General features: G+C 37.2%; 2 protein-coding genes across 2 annotated transcripts; one reads left to right on the forward strand and one right to left on the reverse strand.

Moving 5' to 3' along the window:
* The first annotated feature begins 8,844 nt into the window (after positions 1–8,844).
* LOC116177322 (facilitated trehalose transporter Tret1-like) lies at positions 8,845–10,819 on the forward strand. The gene is made up of 2 exons (XM_031496268.1): positions 8,845–9,004; positions 9,403–10,819. Exons 1-2 carry the CDS (start codon positions 8,947–8,949, stop codon positions 10,773–10,775), a joined length of 1,431 nt encoding a protein of 476 aa, XP_031352128.1. The 5' UTR covers positions 8,845–8,946; the 3' UTR covers positions 10,776–10,819.
* A 5,158-nt stretch (positions 10,820–15,977) lies between these two features.
* LOC116177039 (facilitated trehalose transporter Tret1-like) lies at positions 15,978–17,950 on the reverse strand. The gene is made up of 2 exons (XM_031495898.1): positions 17,874–17,950; positions 15,978–17,820 (listed from the first exon to the last, which is right to left on the reverse strand). Exons 1-2 carry the CDS (start codon positions 17,935–17,937, stop codon positions 16,454–16,456), a joined length of 1,431 nt encoding a protein of 476 aa, XP_031351758.1. The 5' UTR covers positions 17,938–17,950; the 3' UTR covers positions 15,978–16,453.
* Positions 17,951–18,649: the final 699 nt, after the last annotated feature.

An 18,649-nucleotide genomic window follows, 5' to 3' on the forward strand; every position in this document is an offset into this window, starting at 1 on the left:
GGGCCGGCAATACAAAGAACTATTGTAATAATAAACTACTGCAGTAATAATTTACATTTAAACTAGTGGAATATAAAGGAATTACTTAGATGGCGAAAGAATACTAAATATACACGAGGGTAAGAATCAAAAAGTTACTTAAATGGAATTTAAATCAGGAATTTCAATCGGGAAAAGAAAAAGAGAGGCTATTTCAAATAACAATTGATTTTTGGTAATTGCTAACGGTCAACCAATAATAAAAAATGTGATATCGGCTGCATAATTTTCGTTTCGTTACCTACCTCTACCGAAAATGTTCATTTTATAATATTAGTAAACTGATCTCCCTTTAAGGTTAGAATCTATTGATGAACAAAAAAGGGCTTTGCTTTAAAAAATTGTGTTCACATTTTCAAAACTGCAAAATTTAACCAGAATTTTTGATCAGCCTGTGTAAATGTTTTGAATAATATGTGTTACCCATTACGTACGGTCTATGCCTCATTTAGTCAAACCTTCAAAATAATATAGGCATATCTTTTTTGGTATACTAGTATTTATTGTAGGATTATATTATCTAAACATGTCGAAGAAACTTAAACAATTCAAAAATGATTGATTTAGTCTTTTGGACCCAATTTACCGTAGATTTAAACTAACGAAGTGCAAGTATTACCTGAAGACGTATAAAACTAAAAATGTGATAGGTGAAACGGGCTCTCTAGTCTCTGTCAAATGCACGAATCATGTCGTTGGACAATAGCATTGTGTTCTATCATTAATATACTCATCAAATTTACGTAGTAGCATTTTGATACGATTAATTAACGAAGACTTTCACGTGTGTTATTTATTTGGTAATGATACTTTTCGCGCTGTAGTTATGTTACCCAACTGACCATGGTTAGAGCCCATACATAATCGTTTATACTGATACTATCACCAGACAATTAAAATCCAATTACTGTTACATTACAAATGTAATCGATGTACTTATACCTCAAGGCTACCTACTTTAGATGACGAATCTCCCAAATCTTAAATCAATGACACTGGAAAATAAATCGGCAATTTTTTTACCAAGACTTATTTGTAGATACACGGATATTATTTATTATTATTATTTTTAAAAATATGTGTAGTTTCTTTTATAAAACACGTATGTACAATTTTCTGGGTCTAGTTTCAGGTTGTAATAAATATGTACCTTTTTAACACATAACGATGTCGAGGCGTTATAAATAGATCAGAAATTAAAAAAGTTTGGTCTTTGGCTCCCTCTAAGATCCGCCCACTTATTTTATACGAATGATTCTAACATCCAACATATAGCGAAGAAGGCTAGGTACACATACTATCACAATAATTTTCCAAAATTCTATGTAGTAGATTAATTGTAACGATACCTATACCGTATATACCTCTACTGAATTAAAGAGGAGTAATGTCCAACTGCAAAAATAATAAAATAAAGCTTCTTTAATAAGATCTTCTTCAAATTAATTACCTTTTAGAATTAATTACCTACCTACGTTTAAAGGATATTTTGAAATAGTGGCATTGTGTTTGTGAAATGAGATTATTTAATAGTATATTATATTATGAGGAGCTAAAGTGATACTTTTTATGGCGAGTCAGTGTTTGATGGCCGAGCGAAGCGAGGCCAGCAAAATACTGACGAGCCATAAGAAGTTACTTTAGCTCCGCATAATATATGCTATTTTTTCTTCAAACGTGAGAATAACGCCCAAATAATGGTTTTCAAATCGGAAGAAATATTAACCCGATCGTTATGGGTAGCCGTGAGCGCGTCGGCCGTGGTGACTATAACAATTGCTATAGTTGGCCATTATTAGTTTTGACGTTTTAATTGTGGACGAGTTTTTCGATTTCAAATAAAAATGAAATTGCACAAAAAATACTTTCGACAACTTTAGAAAATCCAGGTTTATCAGATGGAATGACTTCAACTACTCCTTCATTTGAAGCAGAAACCAATCCAGTTTTTTGAAAATACTTCATTCATTCATTAGAAATAAGACGAGCCAAACAAAACTTGACTCTTCAAAACTTGGATGCTGCAGGAACGAAGGTTTAATTTCAATAATGGTAATATGACTAACTGAACTTTCAACATTAACTATTATTTAAATAAATAAATAGCTTCTTTTGATCGACTATATTTTTATTTCTGTTAAAATCAGAAGGAAAGATCAACGCACTTGCTAGGTGAACCAAGAACCTAATGTAAATAACATCAACTTGTCAAAGCAAAACAATGTGACACTGGCACTGAAGCGTTTTATTGCCTAGGCACTAAAATACTTCACTGCCGCTTGTTCGATTGTTCTAAAAAGTCAAACTTTAACTCAGAGTGCTGGGCTACGTAATGTCAATATTATATGACGTTTGAAGAAAAAATGGTTTTTTTACCTGAAAAATTGCAGTCTTAATGATCCTTATTGTTTATATTTTTTCGCAAAATGCAAACCTAGCAGAACATATATGCATTGTACAAATTGACTTACGAAAAATAAATCCAAAATTACATTTTTTTAAGAGTGATATTTAAACATTGATTTACAGTGAATTCAGGACCCAATAAATCTATTATTGAGCTGCAATCTCCCTACTTACTGGCGTTTCGAGGGCCTATTTCTCTATTAATTACTTCATACAATCCAATTTTCCTATATAGCAAACAAACAACCTTTAGAGAATTCCCGAATCAGAATTTAGCGGAAAGAATCCGCTTTCATTCCCTATCGGTTGTTACAACGAACAAGCGATGAGCTTTAATAAAGAATATTAGCGGAATAATAAATTGGAGTTTAATTTAAAATAAATACATAAATATACAAATTATATTCATTACACACGCCAGTGGCAGTCGTCGGCAACCTGACTTGTCGGCGGAAGACATCGGAACGACGAGAAGAAACATCAGAAACGATCCGGACGGTCGGACTAGGACGGCACCAAGCTGGTCGAGGTCAGCGGTAGCAACGTTCTGGCGAGTCGATATAGGTAGCCTCGGGTATTGGTACTTACAAAACGGAGCAGCGAAAATGCAGAAGCAAAAAGATCCCCCCGAAATTAAGCATTTACCTTGGGTATATAAAATTCCCATAATTATAATAGTTTATTGTCCAAACAGAATAGTTCCATAAACTAGGACAATATTAAGTAAGATATACCTACATGTAGTGCGAATAATAACCGAAAAAAAAGAAAAACTTTAAGCATGACATAAGTGAAAATAAAACGGAGAGGGCACTAGGAAATTGCCTGAAGTTATCGGAAAAATATGGGATCCATATCAAACTTCACGTTTTTAAGCGCGCTTCTTTTGAGATAACGCTCAACTCAAACCGACGGGTTTTCCTGTAACTCATCAAAATTAATTGCTACTAATTATATTCACTTTGCCGGATGGACGTTTGGGACAGCGGAGTTCTAATTGGCATTTCTGTGCAATCGGCGAGGTCAAGATAGCACGCTGCTAACTGTTAACGCACGGCCTTCGAGTCGTAAACAGCTTTTCGATCCAGGTTTTTCGTATACCGTTCGAAAACTAAAATCGATTAATCGGTAATTAACGAACCTAAAACTTAATAAGACTGATTACCTCTCTTCTTCCATGGAAGATGAACTTTCGGAGGCGGTAAAAACAATTTAACTATTCTTACAGGAGCGGTTGCAAAACTGATAAATTCACCTTAACCTACGTGTCTTATCGGCGGTAAAACAAACAATTAATGCACAACCTCACTCTTTCGTACATTAATTTTCATTCCTGACCACTACTATACAACATCGTTAAAATTTCACATTCTCTTTCACTTCATCAATGACGCTCGGCCTGACGATGACCAGTTAGGTCGAAATCGATAGCCGCAACAGACAAATAAAAAACGTGTTAAAAAGATTTTCTTTAAACCCCTTCCTAATTAATAGAAATCGAATTAAATACAGAAAATTCACGCCCCGTCCCCTAGATCAAATAAGTAAATTCAGAAACTCCTTAGTAACGAAGCGCCAAACTTAAAACGGTTCTCGATACCAGGTGTTCAGCAAAGCTATCGAGTTTACAAATATACGGTGTGCGCACAACTTCGGGTATGAAACTATAGGGCGGAAAACGGGTGCATCGTTACACACTCCCCTTTCTTCGAAAAGAAAATGGCGCAACTCTTTTCGGCAAGCTATCCTAAAACAAACAACACTCCGGGGCGGGAAAACTGGACAGGATACGGTTGTCAAATTTATACCTGCTACCTTACGGTCGATAGGGTTTCAGATTCTTTACGTGGGCTCTTGGAATATTCGTTCGCTCGGACGGAAGTTTAAGCGTGAACACTACCGGTGACTCAACTTTGTAAACCGCGTATGGGTCGGAATTAGGGAATGCAATCCCGCAACAAAATCTCAATTCCGGTATTTGCGGGATCGTTAGATGTTAATCCCGCGGGATCCCGCAAAATTTTAAATTCTTCTGTATTAAAATAAATCGGTAATTATCACAATATTCAACAAAAAAGTACCTTCAGCCTAACTTAAAACCCAAAAAAACCTCACCTGTAAAGCACAAAAAGTAAACTTCTAAAGTGCCTCAAAAATCATAGTAGGTACATTTTTTACGAAAAAAGTTTAACAATTATCTCCGTTGCTCAGTCCCGCAAATCCCACGGGATCCCGCTCCATTTATGTACGGGATTAATCCCGCAAAAATGCTGCGGGATCCCGGTATTTCGGGTCGATGCTAGAGATATAGAGTAGAGGGTTTGACGAAGGCGGTCCAAAATGCTATTTATGATCGGTAACGGATAGGCCATCTTTCGCATCATGATAATCGGCGAACTCCATGGACACGCGATTCTTATAGTTTTTCGGCCAGCATTCGATCTACCTCCTCATTGATTACAGCTTGCGTTCGCGGATTTTGGGAACGGTATCGCTGCTTAATCGGTGTAGGACATCGGAGTTTAATGTCATGATTAACTAAGTCGGTGCATACATTGAGAGTTTCGAATGTTGTAATTCGGTTTGAAGAAATTCTTCTAATTCGATTTCTTCGACGGCGGTTAGCGGTGTGATAACACAAGGTTTGCATCGTTGAGAAACTGAAACAAGGGTACGGCCAAGGAATAAATTACCGGTTTCCATGTTGAAATGGAAATGGTTCGGAAACAAAAACCTATTCCAGGGAGCACTTCATAACCAATACCCGAGACATGATGGACTAAATGGAAAATTTCGGTTTTCAGGATCATGGTCGGAGCAATATAATCGCTATGGATATTTACGGGTTGGTTGGTAAAGCTCCTGGCTTGTTTATGTTTCAACTGTCGGACGGTATCAGCAACAAATGTAGCGACATGTTTGTTAACAAATGAAATGGCGAATCCCTTGCCGATCAAAGCGGTAAACGGGCGGCCATGAATGTGAACTTTAACAACCGGGCGGGGGTTGGTACCCTGTATCGCAGCAGCCGAGGGAGACGTGTAAAGGTACGGTTTCGCTGGAGCCATCGGCGGCTGCCGTTGACGGTTGCTGTCAACGGCGGACCACTGCACCTTCTTATTTATGTTGGACGTGGTTTCCTTGACGCCGTTGACGGTTAGCAAGGAAACCATGCTAGGTTGGGGTTTAACGATGGCCGCCGACCGCTTCAGCGAAGCCGTATAAGTGTAATTTCGGACGGAGCGGTTGGGTGCATTATTTTGGGTCTGATACCCACACTCTCGGGACGTTACTCTTCGTCTACCACAGCGACAACAAAAGAAAAAAGAAAAGTTTGCCCACACCTCTAACAAACTAGACCCTCGTCGGATTCTGCAGATTGACTGATTGCCTGCGGTCTGAAATATGTATTAACATGGGCGGAAGACGATACATTTGTAGAAGTATTGGGGGTGGGCTGTTCGCAGGACTGCGAAGACACCCACTGCCTTCGGTTTTGAGTGGAAACTCGTTCGGTAAATCTAACGGCCCTATCAGTACGGCGAATTATTGATATTCAGACCGGTAACCAGTTTTGGTATGGTTTCGTGAAAAATCGGTACGGTTGGCGGATTCGGTACGGTTCGGTTGTTTACCACCACTAAACGGAACAACGAACCGGGACGGTAGATTCTAACGGGCTTCTCAGTACATATCTGCATAGTTTTTAACGGCTTGAGTAAACTCAATTACGGAACGGTAATCGGTACAGCGGATATATAAACGGTATTCGAGCAGCAAGTTATGGTGTAACCAATAAAGTTCCTGTTCAAGGGACATACGGCCGTGCCGACGGTTTGAAGTTTGTAGTTTAGCGATATAATGGACAGCGGGTTGTCCACGGCGGTTAAATTGTGTCGAATCGGTATTCCCCCCAAAGCTAACATTCCAGCCTCGGGTTATAATTTTGAATAGTGCGAAGGAAGGCTGAATTTGGTGCGGAGTCCCAACAGGAAGAGATTTCATGATGGCATAGTCTGACTGGCGTAACGGTTGGGGTTGAGAAAATCCCTGAGCGGCGGAAGCGTAAGAAACAGCCGGCGGACAAAACGGGTGACTCTAATCGGCGGTTGGATGACGAGAACGGTGGCGGAAGGAGTGCATATGCTATTCTATGGGTTTCTTATTAAAAATTTCCTAATTAAACTATTCGTCACAAAGTATTCATATTCAAGGAAATTTTCCAAGATGCACTATAATCGGCAACTACGTAACAAGGAGAACGTACGCACCGCACTAACCGTCACAAATATGAATTAACAAGTTAAAAAGTAATCGTAAACGATTTACATAAAGCGCATTTCCACTTGCATTCATTTCCCATTTGTAAGATGCAACTTCTGTTAAAATCGTAAAAATCCGGCCACAAATATGAAAGATAGCGTTGCACATGGGCAATCCATTTTTGACGTGCTACTTCAATTTCAGTTTATGAGAAGAATTTCATTTCAATGCTTTTCTAAATAAGAAAGTTGGAACTGCGCATGCGCAAACCTAAATTTTAAAACTAATTTACTATAACTAACTAATAAACTAAGATTTTCCTTTGTTCCAAGCGCCTAAGTATCAAATTTCACTTAAATAGTTCCATAGATAAAAAAGTTGGCACGGCGCATGCGCAAAATAAAATTTTGAAACTGGCGCTAGATTTTCCTTTATTCCAAGTGCCTATGTATCACATTTCATTTAAATTCTTCCATAAATAAAAAAGTTGGCACTGCGCATGCGCAAAACCAAATTTTGAAATTGGCGTTTGATTTTCCTTTATCCCAAGTGCCTATGGATAAATTTCGTTTAAATTCTTCCATAAATAAAAAAGTTGGCACTGCGCATGCGCAAAACCAAATTTTGAAATTGGCGTTTGATTTTCCCTTATCCCAAGTGCCTATGTATCAAATTTCGTTTAAATTCTTCCATAAATAAAAAAGTTGGCACTGCGCATGCGCAAAACCAAATTTGGAAATTGGCGTTTGATTTTCCTTTATTCGAAGTGCTTATGTATCAAATTTCGTTTAAATTCTTCCATAAATAAAAAAGTTGGCACTGCGCATGCGCAAAACCAAATTTTGAAATTGGCGTTTGATTTTCCTTTATCCAAGTGCCTATGTATCAAATTTCGTTTAAATTCTTCCATAAATAAAAAAGTTGGCACTGCGCATGCGCAAAACCAAATTTTGAAATGGCGTTTGATTTTCCTTTATCCCAAGTGCCTATGTATCAAATTTCGTTTAAATTCTTCCATAAATAAAAAAGTTGGCACTGCGCATGCGCAAAACCAAATTTTGAAACTAATTTACTATAACTAACTAATAAACTAAGATTTTCCTTTGTTCCAAGCGCCTAAGTATCAAATTTCACTTAAATAGTTCCATAGATAAAAAAGTTGGCACTGCGCATGCGCAAATAAAATTTTGAAACTGGCGCTAGATTTTCCTTTATTCCAAGTGCCTATGTATCACATTTCATTTAAATTCTTCCATAAATAAAAAAGTTGGCACTGCCCATGCGCAAATGGTCGAGATGCGAAAAGGGCACTGTGAATTTGGAATCGATTCGATCCAACTTTTGGCATTGCGTATTATATGGCTAAATCTATGCCCATATTGAATTTCATGCAATTCAGTTCATAACTAACGGAGATGTAAAAGTGATCGAACATTTCTAAACAAAGTTATCTTTCACACGGACAGATAGATGGACAGACAGACAAAGGAACAGACGGACAGACCAACAGGCAGACGACAGATAGCAATGCAACATTATAAACGATCTCTAGGATCGTTAATAAACGGCAAAAGTGTAAAATTATGGAACATGTAAAAAACGGTTTTTTGTTTTTTTTACAATAACTTTTTTTGTAAGCGGTACAGAAAAAATTCCTTCCTTGGTACAAGACTCGACACCATAACGAACCAAATAGCGAAAAAAGTAGAACAATAGCTCTTAAGATAAAAAACTAGTAGCGTCGCAAAGTTAGCGGACGGACGGACGGACGGACAAAGTGGCCACAATAGCGCATTTTTTTTTTATTTTTGTGGAAATGCGCTAAAAATTGATCGTTTGTCATCTGCAACGTACACAACCACAACGAAGTGCTGATTACGAATGGTAATAATTGTAGATAGTTTCCGCTTAATGTGACGAACATGCTTCCGAACTTTTTTTGGGAAAAGCATGTGATTTTTCACCATCTACGTTTTTTGTTTCCGCGTTTTCTATTAAAACAATAGCTACGCGTATTTTATTATCAATTATTATTAATCAAAATAATGTTAATTTCATTTATAAAATTTAATTAAGCGAACAAAGTTCAAATCACCTAATGTATATATAATAAATGAATAATTCGAAGCGGGAATAATGGACCAGGATCTCACTTATTTGATAACGATTGTACAATGCGAAGGTGATCAATCGGCGACGAGCTCTGACTTAGCCAGCACCCGATAATTAGTATCCGAAATGATTGTGAAGCCTTTTAAAACATACAAAAGGACCCAGTTCCTTGCAGCATATACAGGTGAGTGACTGGAATTAAAAACATCTGCCTCTCATTATTAATAATTGATTACCATAATAAGTAGATTAAGATGTCTAGATATTATTTGCTTGATTGTCGAAAGGACTGTGGTAAACAGATTGTAAGTGATCAACTTTAGAAAGTAGTCCTTATCCAAACCCAAAAACTTGCAAAAAGGTTAGTAAATTATTTCAACCTAGCAACATTTTATAGCCATTTAACTAGTATCCATAAAGCAAAAATGACGTTTTAAAATTACTCTAACAAAAGGTTGTTAAATTAGCTCAATTAAATACCTATAAATTTCGCAGTTCTCCTATGCTCGAGTTATTGTCCTCCTTCGAGATATACATTAACACTCTATTGGGTCGCAACTGAATAAATGAAATCTTTTACAGCTACCATTAGTGCAATATCAGATGGAATGCAGTACTCCTGGGCTGCGCCAATAATCCCGATACTACAGTCCGCTGACTCGAAGATTAAAATTACGGAAACGGACGTCATGTGGCTGCAAAATATGTACTCCGTAGGAGGAGGCATTGGACTAATAACCGCCATTTTCACCGTTAAACGGTTTGGATGTAAAATATCCATTCTCATGAGTGCTGTGCTAAGTCTACTTGCGTGGATGATGATTGCATTAATGGTCTCGGTAGAGTGCCTCTACGTGGCCCGATTTTTCTGTGGAGTGGCAAGTGAAATGGTTTACGTTTCGGCTCCGATGTATGTCGGCGAGATATCCGACAAAGAAGTACGGGGATTTCTAAGCTCTTTGTTGCCAATGAATTTAATTTTTGGTATTATAGTAATGTTTTGCATAGGCCCTTTTGTCCCAATTTATATTTCGTCGGCAGTCGGAAGTATACCTATCATAATACAATTGATTTGTTTTAGTTTCATGCCTGACTCACCTTACTATTCGTTGAGTAAGAACAAGGTCGAGACAGCCACGAAAAATTTACAAAAGTTACGACAAACCGACGATGTTGATGCAGAATTAGAACAAATTTCTTCGAACATAGCAAAAGAACAGGCCGATGGAGGACGTGTCATCGATCTGTTTCTACTGAAAGGTTGCAGGAAGGCACTACTGATCTTGGCAGTTATCAATTGCTCTGTACATTTTTGTGGCTTCACCGCAGTCGTTATGAATATTCATTCCATTCTCGAGAGTGCTGGCTCGCCAGTAGCACCAAGCGCTGCAGCAATAATTTTTTCTTCCTTAATGTTGGCATCAATCATATTTACGTCGCCGTTGATCGACAGAGCAGGACGAAAGATGATGCTAATTTTATCATCCGTAATCACGACTTTGTTGCTGTTCGTTTTTGCATCTTATTTTACCATCCAACTGTACATTCCTGCCGTGACCGAATACAATTGGATTCCACTAATTTCCATGATGATTTACGGTATGGCTTATAGGTGCGGATTTGGTACTGTTTCAGTGGTTCTTACTGCCGAACTATTTCCAAGTAACGTCAAAGTGATTGGCATTACGATTTCTGATGCACTTTACGTGATATTCTCGTTTCTTTCGATCTATATTTATCAAACGTTTAGAGTGAGCTACGGGATCCATGTCCCCTTCTTTATTTTTGGTTTTTGGTGCATATTCAGCATCGCATTCATTTTGTTCTATCTACCCGAAACCAAAGGGAAGTCTTTGGAGGAGATTCAGAAGATTCTTAAAGGAAACGTACCTAATACCAAAAGCGCCGAAATTCATCTAGAAGCCCTTAAAGGAAAAGAAACAACAAACCATTGATTGTATACTAAATTATTGCACTGATTAAACATTATTAAGACTAATGATGTAGTTTTACGAAAACTGCCCTTAGCACGTTGGAATTTTCTGCATGCAGAAACAGAAAGCCTTTAAATATAAGATATAACCTTTGTTCCAAAAACTTTGTTCAAAAAATCCATACTTTGAAAGAAGTCCCTAGCCTAGGATTGTCACTTTTTGACTAGTAGTATATTGTCACAAAATGCAAAATGCAACATTTTCCTAAGGTAAAATGTCGTTGCCTGGAATACATAGGGAAAATATTTTTTTCACTACTAGCGTCTGATGACATGATTATTAACCTTTTCGTACTTCCGAGACTAAAGTGACCACTTCAGTCCATTATGACAAGTACTGAAGTGTCACTTTTTGTCCCGCCGGGATTAAATTTTGACGAAAATCCCGGAAGGATGAAATTACTAACAAGGCAATTTCAGTAGGTTGTTCCACATTTTGTATGCGGCACTACTTCTTAAGCGTATCGTACTGCTGCTCATATAGTTATTTGGATTTCAGTGGTATCAATTCTTTACCTAGTTTGGCTGCTTTTTATGAATATCAAATACACTTTTGTCACCCACCACCAAAATTATGACACTAGCAATGACAGTTTCCAAATTATTTTTGTTACCACAGCATAGGAATTGTCGTACCAACGCAACGTTCCTATGGTAACTTGTTAAGCAGCGATTTTTTGAAAGAACGCGTTCTCTAACTCCATACATATTAAGTGTTTCAGTTTCGGAAGTACGAAAAATATCGTATATACCTTGCGACTGAAGTAGTGTTCTTAATCCCTCAGGTAAACTATGGCCCTCCCTTCGGTCGGGCCATAAACTTTACCTTGGGGATTGAAAGTACTACTTCAGTCCAGCGGTATATAATATACTATTAATGAATGAAATAAGCTCAGGACAGGCGGGACAAATTCCCACAGTACTACCCTCAAATGGTGTATCGAGAACTTTTTCAGGGATTTGAACTTCTCGTCTAATTTTGGAAATTCAAATAAACATTTCAAAGCTCAAACTTAACTTTAAAAGGTCATGCTAGGGTCAATTTAGAAAGTTAATTATTTCTCCGATGTAGATCGTTAGTTTTTAAACTATCTCGTGCGAGAAGCATTCACTTGTTTATGAATTTGTTGTTCATGAGTCGAATATAAGAACGTAAACGGGGGAGCACTTCAGTAATACACAGATCTAAGTGGTCTTAAGGTCTTTAAGAGCATCCAAAGAACTTAAAAACGTTCTGAAGAGATTTTCAAAGCCTTTAAAGTCTCTTACAGCTACTGAATTTTAAACGATTTATAAAAGCTCTGAGAAACTCTCTACTAGAAATTGTAACAGTACCCGAGTCGAGTCTAGTCACCTTTGGAATTTTTGCTTTTGCTATCGACGTTTATTCTAGGTATATACCTGCATTGTAGAATCGACCCAAGGTCTCTTAAAGACTTACAAAGGATTTTGTAGACTTTGAGACATTGGCGGCCCTTATAGATACTTAAAAGCTCTTAAAAGGCTCACGAAAAGCTCTCTGTCTCTCTCTTTAGACTATAGGTGACCCTTAACATGCTCCTAGAGACGAAGGTTCATATAAACGATCTATAAGGGTCTTAGAGGTTCCTCGAGATCGGTATTTCGAGCTCTGTTAAATTACAAGACCGGACACGATTAAAAGCTCTGAATACTTTTTAAGAGGCTTTCGAAAATCTGTAGAGGATCTTAGGATTCTCTATTTAAAGCCTCGGACCTGAACCTCTCTTAAATGCTTTTAAAGAGAGGAGAGAATTTCAAAGCCCCTAAAGGCTGTAGCAGTTGGTCGCTTGGCCATTTTCATATATTTGGCTTTGAATTTGTATTTTTTCAACATGGAGAACTTTACACATATATCGCTTCATAGCGAACGTGAATAAAAGTATGTCTGCAAATAAAAGCGATCACAACGCGGACCTTTTTCCATAAAAGTGTGCGTTTTGAGATAGAGAGATAGCGAAGAGAGACCGGACCCCTTTTTGGTGCGCTAAAATTCTGCGTTTTAGCTTGAAGAGCGATCGCGTAAAAATACTGGTACATGAAAATTATGACGAGGAGGTTAGACTTTCATAGAGTTAGCACGTACTATTTTTGTGTGAGAATTTTAACTTCGCTTCTAATTTCGGGAGCGGTTACGTATCATATTAGGTGGACTAAAACTGTAATTTGAAAAATTTATCAAGTAGCGGTAAAGGGTTACCACTTTTACTTTGAGTGAAAAATTCTAAACAGGCAGGTGTCTGCGATTTTTTCAATCACGTCGTTAAGAAGCATTCATTAAAATCATATTCGTAATTTTATATTAAAACGGAAGTTAGCTTCATTCATAGCAATGCCGTTTATTTTTGAATGATAACAATCGACGCGAATAGACAATTCTGAATCTTAGAAATGCTTTTAAAAATAAACTGATTTTAAAACCCATTGTGAATTTAAAGACAATTAATCGATACATTTTACCTGCATCAAAACCTAGTAATAAATTGGGCAAGAATCATATGAACACAGCGGAGCATTAACTTATTATTCCTATACATAATTACGAATTTCAATGATACTTTTATGGAATTGAAGTCGGTTGGTTTGGATTCACGATTCATAATATGAAAGTTTCTTCCACCAAACCTTGCAATCATCACGAAGATAAAGTTACTAGGATGGTGAAAAAGGTCTAACTGTACCATAGAAGCGATCTGTTTTCATATTTCTAATAAGAGACAAGAGGAGAGAATAAGAGGCATTTTCCAAGAAGAGCTGAGGTCAATTTGTTACCAGAAGAGAATACTACCCACGTGAATAACTGCAACTTGTTTTGTATAAAATGGTGGTCGGCTATTTTTAGGAATTTTCGTAAGTAACTTTTGTTGAAGTAGTTTTAATATTCCTAAAAGAATGGACCTATGAGAACCATTTGCCCGAACAGATTTGTATTACATTTATGAATAGAGATCGAGCCCAAACAAAGAGTTTTAGTTATTTTGTTTCATTGCTTGAAAAATTGTGGTAAAGAAAATTGATCGCCTCTGATTTTATTAATATATTTTAATTAAATTAAATCATATGCGTAATTATTCGAGTTCAATCAAACCAGAGCATTAGATTTTGGTAGATCAGGTTTTCAGACGAAATAAAGACTCAAACTGCCGCAAGGTAAGGGGAATAAAAATATTTTACTTACTGAGCTAGCCGTGGGTAAATTAAAAATTAATTGTCATATTAAATTTTTTGCCAGTGCCGTAGAGGTCTAATTTTATTTTATGCAACTGGGGTCTTCGGCCCTTGTAACTTAACCCGTTACAAGGCATCTGCTTCAGAAAGTCATTTAAAAGCTCATAAATTGTCTCAAGGGCTCTTCGCAACAAATCACGTGAACACTAAATGGTGTTGAGGACTCATGAAGGTTCTTGACGAGTTTCAAAGACTCATTAAGGAATAAAAGTCAATTAAAAACTTCTAAAATGCTGTTGGGGTTTAATTAACTAAGACCTTCGAGTGACGTTAAAAGCTGCTGTGAAGTGTCAAGAAGTTTTCAAAAGATCCATGTAAGCTTTTGAATGTTCTTAAATTCGCTGTGGAGTGTAGAATACTGTAAACTAGTTTAGGAAACTTTAAAAACATCCTTAGAAACAAAAACGGGCGTACAATGCGAATGTGCTGTTGTCATACTCATTGCTCAATTTAGATTTTCAGCGTCCGAAGACGGACTGGTTGTTGATTTAAGACTTTCCTGGGTTGCTGAAGAATGCACATAAGTAGCTAATTTTTGTTTAAAATTATGGGAATGGCAAGTGACACCCTGTATTTAACATTATTCAAAGTGATCCGCAAATCTGGTCGATTTTTGTTACAAATAACCACATAGTTGATCAGTTTTACTTAATTTTAGTTGAGGTTGTACTTTTGGTTTAAATATTGTTCAATAATTTAGTAGGTTTTTATTGATTTTTTATAACTTAAGACGTAGAAGGTAAGAAACATGTGGGTAAAGGAAGTATTGCGTCTATACAAAAATTCTTTAACAGATGTTTGATAAGGGGACTTTATCAAAGTAAAATTTAATTGATTTAGATAAACGGTGTAAAGTTTGTAGATAAGGAAATACATGATAAACAAGTGCTCGCATTTTGTCGGCCCTTATCCAGGAACCAGTGTTGGGGATTTAAACAAAAGAAGAAGGTTTGTGAACACGGTGCCTATATGTTAAAATAATTCTGTGAAAAGTGTTGCGTTCGTCGTTTGTCGCATCTGTACAGGCGGTTTCAAACAAAAATTATTACAGCAAAGTAGTGAGTACATACTTTTTCTATATATGATCGTTTCTAACGGGGTGAAATGTTTCAATAAGGCCCTATTAGCCTTCAGATTAGTGTTTCATTGTATTGCTATAATGTGTTGGTGATAATGAAGATTTATTTTGTATGCGATCTTAGAAAATTATGTGTTGATTTGAAAAATAAAAGTAAAGAAAATCCAGATAAATTTTGTTTTGTGTTGTTCCATTTGAATCACAGATTTCCCGAACTTCAAAATTTGGATAAGTCGGTGTTGAGATTTTTCACCGTTTCGGAACCCAGCTGAACCCCGAGATTTGATCTTCCTTTAGTTATTAAAAATAATGTTTGTAGGAAGATGTGGGTTTGTTACAAGGTTTAATTTGTGTAATTTTGAGCCAGATAGATAAATGTGAGTGAATTTTCTGCAGCCCTTCGTTGGGCACAGGGTTTATTTTTTATGCGCCCGGAAAAAAGGGAGTCGGGTCTGGTTCTCTCCCCTCCTGCCGAGTTTGGGTGCACATTTTAAGTCAGTAAACTAAAATAAAATAAAATTATGAATACTATCAATAGATATTTATTGAGTTGTTTAACATTATAGAAATAGTGACTAAGATACGTACATATACATATTTATAGAAACTAACAAAATCTTTTTTCATTGACAAATTTTACTTCCCTTTCCTTGGGGTTTGGTCAATTACCAGGAAAAGTTTAGAGGTACCTGAAAACCTTATTTGTGTGTTAAAATTTGCGCTTCATTGCATTCATAAACATGGCAAGTAAAAGTGGATTTATTTTTACAAATTACAAAATTACATTTCAATATTAGGTAATTGTAATTAAAGAGAGTAATTTTTTACAGGCTAAGATTTTGGGCACGTTGGGTACGGCTTAGGCAATGTTTCAATAATGAATACTGATCACCTTGAGGTAGCGAGTACAGGCAAAATATAGCGTTATGTCATTTGTTTGGCGAGGCGCGGGAATTTGAACAATCACAACCTAGAGCGGAATAAATATAAAACCAGTCCATAATATTGTTCTCCCGGAATACCTTCCACTGGAAAGCAAAATTCAATTCCATGAACTCGTCCTTTCCGTTTAATTTAAAATTTGAAAACAGATTGTGCTGCATTTATCAGTATATACGCCTAAAGTTATACTATAACCTGTAACCACAGGTTTTTTTTACCACGGGATGTTTGGCAACAGAAGATGCCCATCTAAAGATTGTTTGGATTACATTGGTCTTTCGAATTCCGGACACTAAAACTTCCCTTTATTGAAAGAAGTTGGTTGGAAACTTGGACTGACTTGAACCTTCGCGTTACATAAGTCGCACTTTATCCTACAAATGACTCCCTTCAGTGCAATTTACTGAACTTTCCACATTGTCATCACGTGTAGTAGACTGACCCTTCAGCATTAATTGGATTTCACCCAAAGTTTTGCCTTTCGTTTCTGGTATAGCATACGCTGTAAAAAATGCCATAAAAAAGGAGCATCCTGCAAATATGAAGAATGGTACATGAATTCCGCATAACTCCTTTAAAGCTTGGTACATGTATATAGACAAGATTGAGGAAATTGCGTACATGGTATCTCCCATTGTCATCCCTAGGGATCTCACACTGGTAGGAAAAATTTCTGCACCTACTACTATCGACACGAGTCCTAACCCGTACTTAAAAACAATTGCATACGACATCACTGATAGTACGGGGATCCACGTGTAAGACACGACATTAACGCCACCATTTTTCAAAGCAAAATAAACCGCCAGTATTAGTACAGAAAGACCACTAAGGGCACTCGAACTGCAGAGCAATACTTTTCTTCCAATTTTATCGACGATAACTGCAGAAATCGTAGCCGATAACAACATTAACGTTGAAAACACAATTGCAGCACTACTTGTGTCGAATGTTACTCCGGCATCACTTAGAATTGAGTGGACATTCATAACCATAACACTGTAACTGCTGAAGTGTTGTGAAAAGTTTAATAACGCTGCAATTAAAAGGGCCTTTCGTCCATTGTTCGTCGTTACCAAATCCATGAAACCGCTTTTTTCCGATAGCTGCATTTGGATTGAGGATACGAGTTCGCTTAGCTCTGTGTCCACATCTTCTGATTGGCGCAGCCTTTGCAGCGATGACCTTGCCGCTTCCAGGTTCCCTTTTACAACGTAGTGGTAGGGAGATTCGGGCATAAAGGGAAAAGTACACAGTTCCGCTAACAGGAACAGAAATCCAACGGCCGACGATACCGGAATTGACACAAACGGCCCTACCGAGTACATTACCAGGATACCAACCAACATCATTAGGTAATACCAAGACCCTAACAATCCTCTAATTTGCTTATGGGCAATTTCTGCCGCATACATTGGCACAGTGACGTAACCCACATCTGTAGCCAGTCCGCTTAAAAATCTTGCAACGTACAGGTATTCGACGGATGGAGCGAAAGCTATTAGTATCCACGATATCATGCTTTGCACAACGCCGATCAAAATGGAGGTCTTGCGTCCGAAGCGGTCCACGGTCAACATTATGAATGGTATACCAGCAAACGCTCCTAGCATGTAGATGTTTTCCAACCACAACACATCTGAGGGAAATATTTGGATATGCGAGTCCGGACCTTGAAGGCGCGGAATAATCGGAGCCGTCCACGCGTATTGCATCCCGTCAGATACAGCGCTAAGCGTTGCTGATGAAGAACAATTTAAGTTAGAAATCTTACACTAGGCTTCGACAACATACCAGTTACAATAGTTACAAACTGTTGCAATTTTCCCTCGGCTTTGAGGGCTTGGAACGAAAACATTTTCTGTGCACTGTCAAACTTGTTACTGTTGGAGTGTGAACTATCATCGACCATTTATACAAACAAATATGCACAGTCAATAAGGTAATTATACCATTTTTATCAACGGGTCGTGACATTGAAATTAATTTTATATTTCACACAGTACTAATGAAAATTGAAGGTTTCATTACCTTTTTCCCATAGTCCCTAATGAGCAAAGTGACGTTGGTTTAAGAATTCTCAATATGCAATTTATGTACTTAATTTGTGTGGGCTAATTAGTGTCTTGTGCACTTTCTAATGATAGTTGTTATTTTCTATAATTGAAGCTGGTATAAAGGTAATTAAACAAACGCCGATAAGTAATAACATTTAAATAAGATTTGCAATAAATTGGATGTACCCTCGAGATCCGTGGGAGTGGTCCCTCTGATGTTGAAGCTTTCCTACACTCACTCAATAAATGTGTCGTCAACTTAATTTTAATATGTTTCTCCTCTTGGTAAATTTTTCTTATGATTGAGTTAGGTCTAATTTTAATGTTTTTTAGCAATTACTTATGTAATGATAATTTTATGTAACACTTGATAATGGAACGAGGTGCGTTCCGAAACATGTCGTGTCTTTTCATCAATACTACCTGTCAACTTTAACTGTCATTAAATTTTGGATGCGTGGGGAGATTTCGTGTATGTACCATTCCTGATCGAGCTACCCCATTTTGAGGTAT

This window comes from Photinus pyralis, unplaced genomic scaffold (assembly GCF_008802855.1).
Source record: "Photinus pyralis isolate 1611_PpyrPB1 unplaced genomic scaffold, Ppyr1.3 Ppyr1.4_LG7, whole genome shotgun sequence".
Taxonomy (NCBI): domain Eukaryota; kingdom Metazoa; phylum Arthropoda; class Insecta; order Coleoptera; family Lampyridae; genus Photinus; species Photinus pyralis.